Consider the following 12,646-nt stretch of genomic DNA (forward strand, 5'->3'; position numbering starts at 1 on the left):
ACTTCCTATGCTTCGTTTAATTTTATTCCCTTCAATTTCTCTCTTACTTTCAACTTAGACTAAAAAGCCAGGGGAAAAATCTCGATTATTCTTTTCTTTTTTCTTTCTCTCCTTATTTCGACCGCCTTCGGGAATTTTTCATTCGTTCTTTGCCAGCCTGGTCAGCTTTGTGAGCGTCGCCTGCTCGGTAATTTTGCGAAGATGAAGCAAAGATTCTCGTCAATAGATGTCAAAGTCATATGCAAGGAACTCAGCGAAGCTCTCACAGGACTGCGAGTCTCGAATATATATGATCTTTCATCGGTAATACATCATCCTGCCCTCGCGCTCCCCCCGCCATTCGAGGCAGCTTGTCGCTGACTTTCTGTACCGTTTTCCCGCCACAGCGAATATTTCTATTCAAACTAGCCAAGCCAGACCATCGGAGACAGTTTATCATCGACTCCGGCTTCCGATGCCATCTCACCGAATACTCGCGGACGACAGCAAGTGCGCCATCCGGGTTTGTGAGCCGACTTCGCAAATGCCTCAAGACGCGCCGAGTGACCGCAATAAACCAGTTGGGAACTGATCGGATTATCGATATTACTTTCAGTGATGGGGCCTTTCATATTTTCCTGGAGTTTTTTGCTGGCGGTAACATCATTCTCACGGACGCGGACCGCAAGATTGTCGCTTTATTCCGCCAGGTGCCTGCTACTGGAGATCAGGAGGAAGTCAAGGTCGGCCTACAATATTCGGTGGAGAAAGCGCAATACTACAACGGGGTTCCTGCATTGTCGAAGGAGAGGCTGAGGGAAGCTCTTGAAAGAGCCGTTGAGTCATATAAAAAGGCTGAAAATGCGCCGAAAAAGTCTAAGAAGAAGGTCGATGTTTTCAGGAGAGCTCTGACGCAGGGGTTTCCTGAATTTCCTCCATTGCTTCTGGAAGATGCATTCGCGGCCACGGGGTTTGATTCTAGCGTGGCGCTGGATAAAGTTCTTGGTGATCAGCAGCTTTTTCAAGATGCTATGAACGTTTTGCAGGAGGCGGAAAGGGTTATAAAACAGGTTGGCGGGAAAGGGTTTATTGTTGCCGTGGAGAATAGCAAAGCCAAGTCTTCGGGTCAGTCTGAAAACTCGGCGGCTGCAAATCTCCTCTATGAGGATTTCCATCCGTTCAGGCCGCGGCAGTTTGAAGGGAAGCCGGGTCACACGATTCTCGAGTATGACAGTTTCAATAAGACTGTTGACGAGTACTTCTCGTCAATAGAATCGCAGAGGTTAGAGTCTCGCTTGACAGAGCATGAAGAGGCGGCAAAGCGAAAGCTGGAAGCAGCTCGGGCTGATCACCACAAACGAGCTGGAGCTCTGAAGCAGGCACAGGAGTTGCACATCCGCAAGGCAGAAGCCATCCAGGCGAATGTGTATCGTGTTCAAGAAGCTATTGATGCCGTCAACGGACTGATAGCACAGGGAATGGACTGGGTCGAAATTGCTAGCCTGATTCAAATGGAACAGGGAAGAAACAACCCTGTTGCACAAATCATAAAACTGCCGTTGAAACTCCATGAGAACGTTGTGACATTGATGTTAAGTGAAGCGAGCGTGGATGCAGAGGAGGAAGAGGACGATAGTTCTGACTTTGATTCTGAAGAATCTGAAGATAGTGACTCTGGGGGCGGTCAACCAACGCCAGTCGCGGAGCAGCTCGCTATCGATATTGACTTGGCCCTGTCGCCATGGTCGAATGCGACGCAATACTATGACCAGAAGAAGTCTGCTGCAATCAAAGAACAGAAAACCATACAATCTTCTGAGAAAGCACTCAAAAGCCAGGAAAAGAAAGTCACGCAGGACCTGAAGCGCAACCTCAAGCAGGAAAAACAGGTTCTTCGACCATCAAGGAAAGCATTTTGGTTTGAAAAATATATATATTTTATTTCTACGGATGGATATCTTGTGGTGGGCGGCCGGGATGTACATCAAGTTGAGATATTATACAGACGATATCTCAACAAGGGCGATATTTTTGTTCACGCTGACCTTGAAGGTGCCACTCCTATGATCATCAAGAACAAGGCAGGGACGCCTGACGCGCCAATCCCGCCGGGTACATTGGCTCAAGCCGGTACACTTTCGGTTGCTACATCCAAAGTCTGGGAATCAAAAGCTCTAATGCCTTCTTGGTGGGCCCACGCGCACCAAGTATCTAAAACAAACGAAAGAGGCGAGCTTTTGGCAACTGGAGGATTCGTTATCAAAGGAGAGAAAAATTTCCTCGCTCCAGCACAGCCTATACTAGGATTCGCCGTGTTGTTTCAGATAAGTAAAGAAAGCATTGCTAATCACCGCAAACATCGGGTAGAAGAATCATCAAACGTGGAGTCGAAAGAGGATACTGTCTCCAATGTACAGGAACCAGACCCAGAGGATCCAGCACCAACTTCAGAAAATGCAGCAATAGTTGAAGCAGAAGAGGATGATGACGAAGGCATTGACGGGGTTGTTGATGAAAAGTCAACTCAAGTTCATGAAGATTCAAATTCAGATTCAGATAGTGAAGATGATCAAGGTTCGAAGACGAATCCCTTGCAAACATCCACCAATGAAGCAGCCGCCGGCAGGGACATAGAAATAGAAACCGAAGAAGCCAACCAGCAAGAAGACGAGGATTCCGAAGATGGTGGGGTAGACGCAGTGGAAACAACAGATTCGAAGAACCTCACAACGAATGACGCAAAATCCTCATCAACATCTGACAGAAACACCCTTAGATCAAACACGCCAACCCCCTCACAAGTCTCATCAAACAAGCAGACAATAATCCGCGGCAAAAAAGGAAAAGCCAAGAAAGCCGCACAGAAGTATGCGCATCAAGACGAAGAAGACCGAGAACTAGCCCTACGGCTTCTCGGATCCAATGCCAAAGCGAACAAAGCAGTCGAAGCTGCGGAAACAAAAGCCAAACAAGAAGCCGACCTCGAAGCCCAGCGACGACGACGCCGAGCACAACATGAACGCGCAGCCGAGGCTGAGCGTAAACGACAAGAACAATTCCAGCAGAATGGCAGCGGGGATGCCGAAATCTACGACGAAGAGACCGCGAAAGTAGAAGCGGAAGATCTATCCTGGCTACCTGCTCTTGTCGGGGTGCCTCTTCCAGAAGACGAAGTCATTGCTGCCCTCCCCGTGGCTGCGCCATGGCCTGCACTGGCTCGATTCAAATATCGGGCCAAACTGCAGCCAGGAAACGTTAAAAAGGGCAAGGCTATTAAAGAGATTCTGGGCCATTGGATTGTGGAAGCTAGTGGTGCGGTTGATGGGAATAAAGTAGGCAAGAAGATCATTGCGGATGATGTTGCGGAAGGTTTGGATCGGGCTACGGCTGAGCGTATGCGTGCTCGTGAGGCCGATTTACTCAAGGGCTGGCGGGATGTCGAGGTTATGAATACTTTGCCTGTCGGCAAAGTGCGTATTGTATCTGGCGGCAGCACCACTGGTGGTGGTGGTGGAGGAGGGAAGGGAGGAAATAAAGGTGGAGGAGGCGTTGGAAAAGGTGGTGACAAAGGAGGCAAAGGAAAAGGCGGCGGCGGAACACAGAAGGGTGGAAAGGGAAGTAAGAAGAAATAAGCTTATGGCATGGCATAGCTACATTTATATGTAGTAATAGAACTACCTTCTGAATAAATGCATAGGGGAGAGTTCAGATATAGCTTTTCAAATACTATACACATCTCCAGTGTGGTTGATGCCAACAAGTCTATAGTAACACGTCAAGAATACAAAAAATCCTTCACAGAATTCTTCTCGGCGTACATATATATCGATCATTGATAGTCGTATAATCATGTAGGCATCATCTCAATGCGTGACAATGAAGGTTTCGAAGCGGCTCCTGTTGCACCTCTTCTAGACGAAGACGAGGCGCCTCGGACAGCGCCGCCGCTTTTAGTTGTTCTGCTGAATCTTTGACTTCCACCACTGAAGTTTCGTTTCGATGTGCCTGCGGCTCTTTTCCTAGCGCCGCCGCTTCCGGAGCTGACACGTTTACTAGGTGCTTTCGTCCGACTGCGTGCTGTTGCATTGGACCTCGCGCCTGACGATGATCCTCTACCCGTACTGGGGGCATCGAAATCAGTCACTAGAAATCTTGTTAGCTATTATTCTCAAAAGTTGTCTGGACAAGAGGAATACATTGTGTGCCAGGTGGTGGTCTACTAGACCTTGCACCTTTGGAAGGTCGATTCGAAGGAGCTGGTTTCCAGTACCGGCTGGTCATACTCTCAGTAGTAGGATTCATCTGTGAAAGTGTGTCAAAGACATCTTCGTCATTGCTGTACTCGTCTTCATCACTGCTGATGTTGATGACATTGGTGTGGTTGGGATCATGAACGACTTCGTTGTTACTCTGCATATTCAAAAGCAAGCTCTTGGCGTTCCGAGTAAGTTTCAGAAACTGGGCTCCATGTCTTTCCACCTTGTCAGGCTCAATATCGTCTATATGATGCATTTGTGCAATATCTGTGTTTGTTAACATAAATCACACTCACATACGAGTTCAAGTTGTTACCTTGAGGGAGTTTGATCGCCATTTCACGAAGAACGGTATCTGAAAATGGTTGACTGCGTAGAGCTTTCTGCATCATGATCTATAAAACAGTTAGTTACCACAATATACACCGCTCTCTCGTTTCTACTTGCATTTTGACAGAGATCTTTGGCGTTGGCCAAAAAGTCTTCCGCCACCATTCGATGAACTTCATCCAAATTTGCCATTCGGTCATTTTGGGTAATTGGAGGCCCCAACTCTGCCCTCTTACGTCGACTTGAACTTCCTGCTATTCGTACAGGCTCGAACCCATCACTATCATCGTCGCTGAAATTGTTCTGTGTTTTCGCTTTGCGCACAGCACGCTGGCGAGACGCTTGTATGGGAGACGGAACATTCGTCGATTGTGGATGATCATCCATAGTTGCCAATGGCTCGGTGTGCGTTGCCCTTCGGGGCGCTCTACTGGTTGCGCTGGATTTTCTGGATGACATAACATGCATCTTCATAACTTGTCGTCCCTCAAGAATCTCCCTAGCGTTACGACCTAGCCTAACGTACTGATGTGTGAATTTCGACTTCACTTTGGATATTTCCTGGAGATACTCCTCGTTCACTAGTTTGTAGAACAATCGCTCTATGTCACCTAATTCAAGTTGTGAGCCTGCTCCGTATTGCGGCATACTTGCATGTTCCCCCTTCATCTTCTTTTTCGAGCCATTGAAGATATCAATGCAATGCAATATGGTGACATCTTCGTCCAAGTCGTTGAACTCCTTGACAAGTTCCACAGCCTTCTTCGCATATGAGGTGAAATCACGCATATCGAAGCTTGCATCTGACTTGCAGTTGTCGCATGTCCGATGGCAATTTTCGGCGCGGAAGGATTCGTTGAAATATGCCAATATTTGTACTCTCCTACAATCACTTTCGTTTTCGCAGAATTGGATAACGTTCCGGAGCATTTGACGTTGTCGATTTTTTTGCTGCCAGTTGCCATCGCCTTGGTCAATGAAGCGTCTTTGTTGGGTTGTGTCTTTGTAGCTGTAGAATAGATAACAGCCAGAGCGTTTCCCATCTCGCCCCGCACGGCCGGTTTCTTGATAGTAACCTTCCAAACTCTTGGGGATGGTATGGTGAATGACGAAGCGTACATCAGGTTTGTCAATTCCCATACCGAATGCAATGGTTGCGACAATAACATCATATTTTCCAGCCTGCCAATCCTTTTGGACAGAAGACCTATCTCCAGCCTCCATTCCCGCATGATAATGGGCCGCTTTGATACGATGATCGTCCCGTAATTGCCCAGCTACTTTTTCACAATCTTTTCGAGACAAGCAGTAAACTATTCCTGCTTTACCCTTGTATGAGGATTCGATGATGTCCGCCATCTGGGAGACAATATTAGCAACGGAGCCTTTCTTAGGTAAAACATCATAGGTCAAGTTTGGCCGATTGAAGCTCTGAGTCAGGACATCACACCCGGACATCCCCAAGTTTTGAATCACGTCAACCTTGACACTTTGGGTTGCAGTTGCCGTCAGTGCCATGACCGGAATACCAGGAAACTCAGCGCGGAAGGATCCAAGCTCCTTGTAATCTGGACGAAAGTCATGTCCCCATTGACTGACACAGTGGGCCTCATCAATAACAAGTCGTGCGAACTTTCCGCTGCGATGAAGATCCTTGAACGTGTCTCGAAGGCTCATATTTTTGTTGATCATTTCTGGAGTAACATAGAGTAGTTCTATTTCTCGCTCCGCAAAGGAACTCCTGAGAGTCGATGATATCCATCTCTTATGGTCCACGCTCACATCACCATTGATATAGTGTGCTTTGATGTTCAATCTCCTTAGATGATCAACTTGATCCTCCATCAGACTCAGTAAAGGCGATACCACAATTGTGATCCCTCGTGTGTGGCCACTGTTAATCACCGATGGAAGTTGATAGCACAGGGATTTCCCACCCCCTGTTGGCATCAGAACAAATGTATCTTTCCCACTAAGAGTAGCATTGATTGCTTCTAGTTGGTTGGGCCGAAAGCCCTTTAAATGAAACCTGTCTCGCATGACTGTTTTGACATCCTTTGACCAAGGGAAGGACATCATTGTACTCGAGTCGGCGGTCATGTGCTTTTTGGGTGTTGGAACGCGAGTGACGTTTCCTGATGTTTCTGCAAATACTTTGCGAGTAGTCGAGCGATGACCCAAGGTGATATTAGTATCGAGGCCCGTAAGATTGTTAGCAGCCTCGAGGAAGTCATCATCCGCTGCATCGAAATCAAATTCATCGACATTATTGCCCATTGTAATATCTCCATCATGATACGTAGACCCTGTGTTGTTGAGGCGAAAGGACGTGCTAACACTGGACATTGAAGTTTGCGGAGAAAATGATCGTGGAGTCGTAGAAGACTCGTTATGGAGATCTTGGCGAATTGCTTGGACACGCGACCTGGGAAGCATATGCGATGCTTCGTGGGAAATGCTGGTCCCTGAATCGCTTGAATCGCTGGCTACAGGGAATGCAGATAGGTCTAAATCTATCACAGTCAACAGATTACTCATACGAGACTCAATCTGCTGAAGCTCTTTCATAATCGCTTGACTTTCTTTGACCTCCGCCGCCACACCAGACAAGTCGCCTCCATCTGCAACTGTTCTAACCATGAGGTCTTTGAGATCGTTTTTCCGCGCTCTTTTTTGATCATGAGTGTCTCTTTCGAGTTTGATCTTTTCGAGAGCATCGATTTTTGAGCGTGCTGACTTGTTTGCAGCCAACAGCTCAGGGGGTGCTTGGTTTCCCTCCATGGCATGTTGTACTACAATGGCTGCGTTGGCAACAACGCCTTGGCCCAATTTTTTTATTGCAAAGTCAACCACGGTAGGATGTAGTCCCAAGAACGTATCTACTTTCGCGTCTTTGCATATTTGAGACGAAGGGGTCGAAGCGATTGGCATAATGGTAGCTTGCGCCTTTTGTAGCGAGGTAGAGCTAGGAGGAACATTGGATGTCGAACGTTCGAGCGCTGGTACCGGCGTGACGGACTGCTTAGGCTGAGTTCTTTTAGACGGGGAAGGAGATGCTTTCTCTTCGCCAGGCAAGAGCGGGTATTGGAACATATCATCGGAATCCCAGCGAAATAAATCAGAGTCATCGACTTCTTGAGGAGCTGGGCTTGCTTCATGCTTACCGACGGCCGATACAGCCGGGCGGACTATCGGCTTAGAAGCTAATATTCGTGAAGACTTCTTTGTAGATCTCGACAAACGTTGTGATGTGGGGGAAGACGTAGCATCCAGTATGCGTGTTTTGGATGGTGTTCCAGAGACCTTTCCGCATGGTGAGGCTTTTCGAGAGGACACGAGATCCGACTGATATTCATCGCTCTTTCTCTTTTTGCCACGAGTGGACCGTGGCTCTACTCGTGTCGCGAAATCTTCTCGCCACAAGCGCTGAGATTCCCCAAACGCCTCAACTGTATCGGAGGAAGTTGACTGCGTTGGATCGCCAGTTAGATCAATGGATTCAACGTTGTCGAACGGTGATATAAAGTCCGAAGAAAGTAAAGGCCCAGTTCGCTTCGAAGGAGTTTTTCGCTTGCTATGGCTTGAGGCAACATCTGCGGGTATTATCACTGATTAGTTACATACTACAAATGTTGAAGAACGCGCAGAAACGCTTACCATTAGCTGTACTTAGCTGTTGGCCGTCATGTTTTGGACTCCTGGATCCACGCAAACGACGAGCATTTGGAGTCGTAGGAGTTATTGGGGAGCTCTTATTCGTGCGACTAAGCATGCGTAGTTTAGACTCTGACGAAGGAAGGAAGTTAAGCCGTGCCATGCTAGGATCTTCATGGAGAGAGCCTTCACCACCGTGCGTCACTTGTGGTGGCTGGTCATTCCGCAGTTGCGGATTTTGTATACTCGTTGAAGGACCTTCCTGAAGTTGTCTGTTTTGTTGTTCAACTGTTGGGCCATCCAAGTTGGAAACAACAATGTTCGGATCAGATCGCGTCAAAGTACCAACAGAGGACAAGTCTGGGAACCCGCGGTTGAGGAGCCAACTTAGGTGCTGTCCTAAGTTATTCCTCGTCATAAGGGCAATTCATAGCTTCCGGATCCGATGCAATGGGTTGATTTCTGTTGTCGCTGGAGTCGTTAGCCAGTTAGTGGGATGGCCATGGTGTGGTGTGTACCAGACGCTGAGGCGCGTAGCTCGAGCCGTCACCCGTGCCGCGTGCTCACGTGACACGATCTTTACACCTACAAGACCACCACCTTTCGCACGACAACAATGCAAGAAAGAAACTGCAAAAGAAAATATCTGAAATAATAGTGTTTATAGTCGAGAAGCCGCTGCTTGCATAACTCTTTGTTACGTATAACCAGACCTTACACCTGATCTAAAGTTGAAAGGGATCCAACAAGATGAACATCGAGTCGCAAAAACTGGAAAAAATACGTGCATTTGCGAACAGAGGCCAAAAGGTCGAGGAACAATACACCCGAAATCCTCTTAGCTCTGATTCTACTCAACAATATAATCGAAAACTCGACGAGACGATTCGGTCGCTGCAAGACCATGTGAAGCGCCAGGAAGATGCTTTACGCGAGGTAAGTTCGTATCTTGGTTATTACTAAAATGTGTGGAATCATCTTGCTGACACCATCCAACAGCTGCGTGCTTCTAAGCAGGGATTGGAGCTAACGGGGTCGGAGATAGAGCCAATGACTCGACTGGCGCAAGCACGACGAGTGAAGAGGGCCTACGACTCGTTGTTACAGTCTGAGCCAGATCTCCCGGCTCCAGATTCCCCATTGCAGTCTCTGATTGCATTGCGAGAGACATCGCGTGTAATTCTTGAGAGCAAAGCCTCGGTGCTGAGTCTACAAGAAAGTCTCCCGTCAAACCGTCAACTGCTTAAGGACGAAGAAGAGGATCTTCGTGATGCGAAGCTCATTACCAGCGGCCTGCAAGACCGCATCAAACGGGTTGAAAGCGAGCATGCAGAAAAATCAACAAAGAGTCCATCTCAGTTGGCCTCGGAGCTCATTAAAGACGAGCAAAAGAAGAGTGACGAGCTAAAGCGCGCCACCGCAAAATTGAAGAAAGCTCTTGATAGGTTCATCGATGATAATCTTGCCTCAATGCTAGCAGCAGAGGACCTTGGTGGACCTGTTGTAGGCGACGTTATGGGAGTCCCCGACTCTACCCTCGAAGCTGGGTATACGCATCATGGGAAGCCGAAAAAACCGAAAACGACGGCTCAGGATGATGACGAAGACCGTACGCAACAGCGCATTGATCAGATTTTCCGTTCTCAACGGCAGCAGCAGGGTGATGCAGGCGACGACGATGTGATCCCAAGAAATAAGAGAGAAGCTGCGGCGGCAGCGATGCGTACGCTACTCGATTCTTTGCTAGAAGCTGGGATGTCGTATGTTGAATTATCTAAGGAATCAGCAGTCTCACGGTTTCTTGTTAGGGCTAAGGTTGCACAGTTGCATCCACGAGATGCTCGGAAAATTCGTCTAATAGACTTTGGACGGACTCTTGAAGATTAGAACTAATTAATAAGAGGCATCCTGTCTCCTTGCATCTATTGCTAATTCTACTATGACATAATAGCGCCGGGGTCTTCTTAACCGCAACTAGTCAATGGAATCTTCTTTCAGGAAGAAAAGTTGACGCAGAACCTCATCTGTCCTCTCACGTAACGCTCCATGATACATAGTATTCGTGATAAATTGCTTGGTGCCCTTGATTTTCTTTGCCGTCGCAGTTGCCATGTCGTAATGGACGTACATATCGTCTACATAGGTAGCTGCATAGACTGGGACCTGATTCTTTGCTAGCTGAGCCTCGTCGTACAAAGCTGGCCAGTCATCTGATGTGGCTAGAATTTCTGCCACATCTTTCAGCTCCTTCAGTTCATCATAAGAATCAAACATGTCTCGGTAAATCTGAGGTACACATTGTTGGTGAGAAACTCATATTTCTCTTGGCTAGAATTATTAGGAGTAGGGGAGGGAATAACATACCATTTCACCAGTGAAATACACCTGTGACTCGTTCTTGTCGATTTGAAACAGAGGATTTTTCAAGCGCAGTCTATCGGCAGACCAGTTTGAAGATTGGCTAGGGACATTGTTAGCAATGAAACAAGTAGTTGTATAGCAGATGGCTTACCCCTGGCAATAGATAGATTCGTGCAAGATGGCATAAAGGATAGCATTGTCATATCCCCCATAGCTCTCAATCAGGGATAGAGTCGGGCGTGTCAAAAAGCCAAACAAATCAAGGTCATTTGTGACTCGCAAGACAATGTCTGATATCGCAAATTAGATTGGGTGGAAACTATACAACTAAGTGGACAGATTGCTGACCATGTATACAATCCAAGCCACCTAAAATAAAGTAATAAGTACAACGTTTTCTTGAGTTCTAACTAGTTCAAATCATACCTTGACCACCAAAATTGATGCCCAGCTGTTGGAAACGTTCTGGGGTAAGCACACCCGACGGAAGACGTGGCTTATTTTGTCTCAGATATTGATGTATCTTCTTCACCCGAGCCACATCATCTGGATATTTTTCATAGTAGACTTCATTCCGTTCAACAACCTTCTCTATTCTAATATTAGCATATGAAATTAATAGTATTTCTCGATCAAGGCTTACGATATGTTTTCTCGTAGACTGGATCAGGGCCGTTCACGAGTGGAGGGAGACCCCCAGTGAGGAAGACTTCTCTCAGACTTTCTGGACTGTTTGGAAAATAGGTACAAAAATCAATATGTCAACACTGTTAATCTCATTTGATAGAACGAGGGGTTGGAGCATATACTCACAAGTTTGAAAGGTACGTCGTGGAACAAAAGCCGCCAAAGCTTTGCCCCAGAAGAGACCACTTCTGGTATTCCTCGGGGTAGTCTGCAGTCAGACATTTGCGAACAGCCTCACAGTCTCGCACAATGTTGTCTGCACGGAAATGTTTCAGATACTCTGCCTGTTTGACGGCGTTGCCTTGGCGGGCAAGAGTCTGACCCGAGATCGTAGAGCTGAGACCAGTGCCACGTTGGTCTAAGAAGAGAATCTGGGAATGATGTCAGATATACCCCGTAAGAACGGGGATGGAAGAGATGCCTCCAGCTCACCTGATAGCCTTTATCGAGAACGATTGGAACAAACCCCATCTCTTGAGGTGGCCGGCATCCATAACCCGGGCCCCCCTGCAAGAACAAAAACCATGGTAGAGGCTTCTCGTTACTCTCTGTGTCGGGAAAGGAGGCCTGGCGACGCACACTCCGAGCAAAAAGTCGAATAGTACCGTCGTTCGGCCGGCTGTAGTTGATAGGAACGTCAAAGAACAGCTCTGCTACGCGAAGCCTGCCTGGATAAATGGGTTGGTCAGAATTCTTCGATGCGGTGTTGCACAACCGCATCCAGCAGACAACGCACCAGGGACATTGCGGAGACGGCGGTCAATTAGCTTTGCTGCTGCCATAGTTTGAGAACGATATTCGGTGGTTTACTCTGCGAGCGAAGGTGAGGGGTCTTGGAGAAAGGGAGGATTTGCGGGTCAACAAACAGTGACTGGCTGTGGGGAAGTCGAGCTGGCGTGAGGAGAGCCCCCGCTAGCCTGGGCGGGGGGCCGCTCGAGTTGGAGATGCTGCTGCAATATTGGCGTTGGTACCGATAATTGCATATTATTCCTGCCCTGGTTTTAACCATTCCTGGTAAAAAAACGCCGTGGTCCTGGTAGAGAGAGAGAGAAATAGAGAGAGTGACTGGCAAAGGCAGAGGGGGAAGAGAGACTGCCTGCCCTTCTGGCGGACCAGGTCGTATTGGGAGGGTCCACCAGCTAGCGCTACGATTGCGAATTGGCAAGTAAATGCGAAGTTTTGCCCCATCGCATGTGAGCCACGGGCCATCCATGGTGCTCGTTGCAGTGTATCTTGAGCCAGCGGGCCCCTGCTGCTGGCAAAATTTGAATGACAGATGTCATATATAGTTGCCATCTGTTGACCCTATCTGTCGAAAAGGATTATCCGAAATTTACAGCCGGCGTCCTCGATTATTCCCTGATCTTAACCCTCTACAA

The 12,646-nt window shown here is 47.7% G+C and overlaps 5 protein-coding genes across 5 annotated transcripts; 2 read left to right on the forward strand and 3 right to left on the reverse strand.

The window, feature by feature from the left end:
• Positions 1–201: 201 nt before the first annotated feature.
• BGW36DRAFT_285977 (fibronectin-binding protein A N-terminus-domain-containing protein) lies at positions 202–3,611 on the forward strand (the record flags this gene model as incomplete). The annotated part of the gene is made up of 2 exons (XM_046210370.1): positions 202–303; positions 387–3,611. 2 exons carry the CDS (start codon positions 202–204, stop codon positions 3,609–3,611), a joined length of 3,327 nt encoding a protein of 1,108 aa, XP_046077460.1.
• Positions 3,612–4,289: 678 nt separating this feature from the next.
• BGW36DRAFT_2436 (uncharacterized protein) lies at positions 4,290–8,721 on the reverse strand. Its single transcript, XM_046210016.1, has 3 exons — positions 8,223–8,721; positions 4,683–8,158; positions 4,290–4,630 (listed from the first exon to the last, which is right to left on the reverse strand). The coding sequence occupies exons 1-3, from the start codon at positions 8,635–8,637 to the stop codon at positions 4,469–4,471; spliced, it is 4,053 nt and encodes a 1,350-aa protein (XP_046077461.1). The 5' UTR covers positions 8,638–8,721; the 3' UTR covers positions 4,290–4,468.
• Positions 8,722–8,969: 248 nt separating this feature from the next.
• Positions 8,970–10,106, forward strand: BGW36DRAFT_353285 (uncharacterized protein; the record flags this gene model as incomplete). The annotated part of the gene is made up of 2 exons (XM_046213419.1): positions 8,970–9,155; positions 9,219–10,106. The coding sequence occupies 2 exons, from the start codon at positions 8,970–8,972 to the stop codon at positions 10,104–10,106; spliced, it is 1,074 nt and encodes a 357-aa protein (XP_046077462.1).
• Positions 10,107–10,149: 43 nt separating this feature from the next.
• Positions 10,150–12,359, reverse strand: BGW36DRAFT_2486 (proline iminopeptidase). The gene is made up of 9 exons (XM_046210019.1): positions 12,004–12,359; positions 11,700–11,935; positions 11,394–11,638; positions 11,224–11,309; positions 11,007–11,171; positions 10,929–10,949; positions 10,732–10,870; positions 10,584–10,680; positions 10,150–10,505 (listed from the first exon to the last, which is right to left on the reverse strand). The coding sequence occupies exons 1-9, from the start codon at positions 12,047–12,049 to the stop codon at positions 10,194–10,196; spliced, it is 1,347 nt and encodes a 448-aa protein (XP_046077463.1). The 5' UTR covers positions 12,050–12,359; the 3' UTR covers positions 10,150–10,193.
• Positions 11,849–12,574, reverse strand: BGW36DRAFT_2524 (uncharacterized protein). The gene is made up of 2 exons (XM_046210021.1): positions 12,004–12,574; positions 11,849–11,931 (listed from the first exon to the last, which is right to left on the reverse strand). The coding sequence occupies exon 1, from the start codon at positions 12,478–12,480 to the stop codon at positions 12,031–12,033; it is 450 nt and encodes a 149-aa protein (XP_046077464.1). The 5' UTR covers positions 12,481–12,574; the 3' UTR covers positions 11,849–11,931; positions 12,004–12,030.
• Between the last annotated feature and the right edge of the window lie 72 nt (positions 12,575–12,646).

The sequence above is a fragment of the Talaromyces proteolyticus genome (genome assembly GCF_021365285.1).
Source record: "Talaromyces proteolyticus strain PMI_201 chromosome Unknown BGW36scaffold_1, whole genome shotgun sequence".
NCBI lineage: Eukaryota > Fungi > Ascomycota > Eurotiomycetes > Eurotiales > Trichocomaceae > Talaromyces > Talaromyces proteolyticus.

Coding starts and splice junctions, on each gene's coding strand:
- BGW36DRAFT_2436 (XM_046210016.1), bottom strand. CDS start 8,637: ATGACGAGGAATAACTTAGGACAGCACCTAAGTTGGCTCCTCAACCGC. Junction 8,159..8,222: donor ACAGCTAAGTACAGCTAATG/GTAAGCGTTTCT, acceptor TAATACCCGCAG/ATGTTGCCTCAAGCCATAGC. Junction 4,631..4,682: donor CCAAAGATCTCTGTCAAAAT/GCAAGTAGAAAC, acceptor ACTGTTTTATAG/ATCATGATGCAGAAAGCTCT.
- BGW36DRAFT_2524 (XM_046210021.1), bottom strand. CDS start 12,480: ATGGATGGCCCGTGGCTCACATGCGATGGGGCAAAACTTCGCATTTAC.
- BGW36DRAFT_2486 (XM_046210019.1), bottom strand. CDS start 12,049: ATGGCAGCAGCAAAGCTAATTGACCGCCGTCTCCGCAATGTCCCTG. Junction 11,936..12,003: donor CCGTCTCCGCAATGTCCCTG/GTGCGTTGTCTG, acceptor CCATTTATCCAG/GCAGGCTTCGCGTAGCAGAG. Junction 10,871..10,928: donor TGGCTTGGATTGTATACATG/GTCAGCAATCTG, acceptor TTGCGATATCAG/ACATTGTCTTGCGAGTCACA.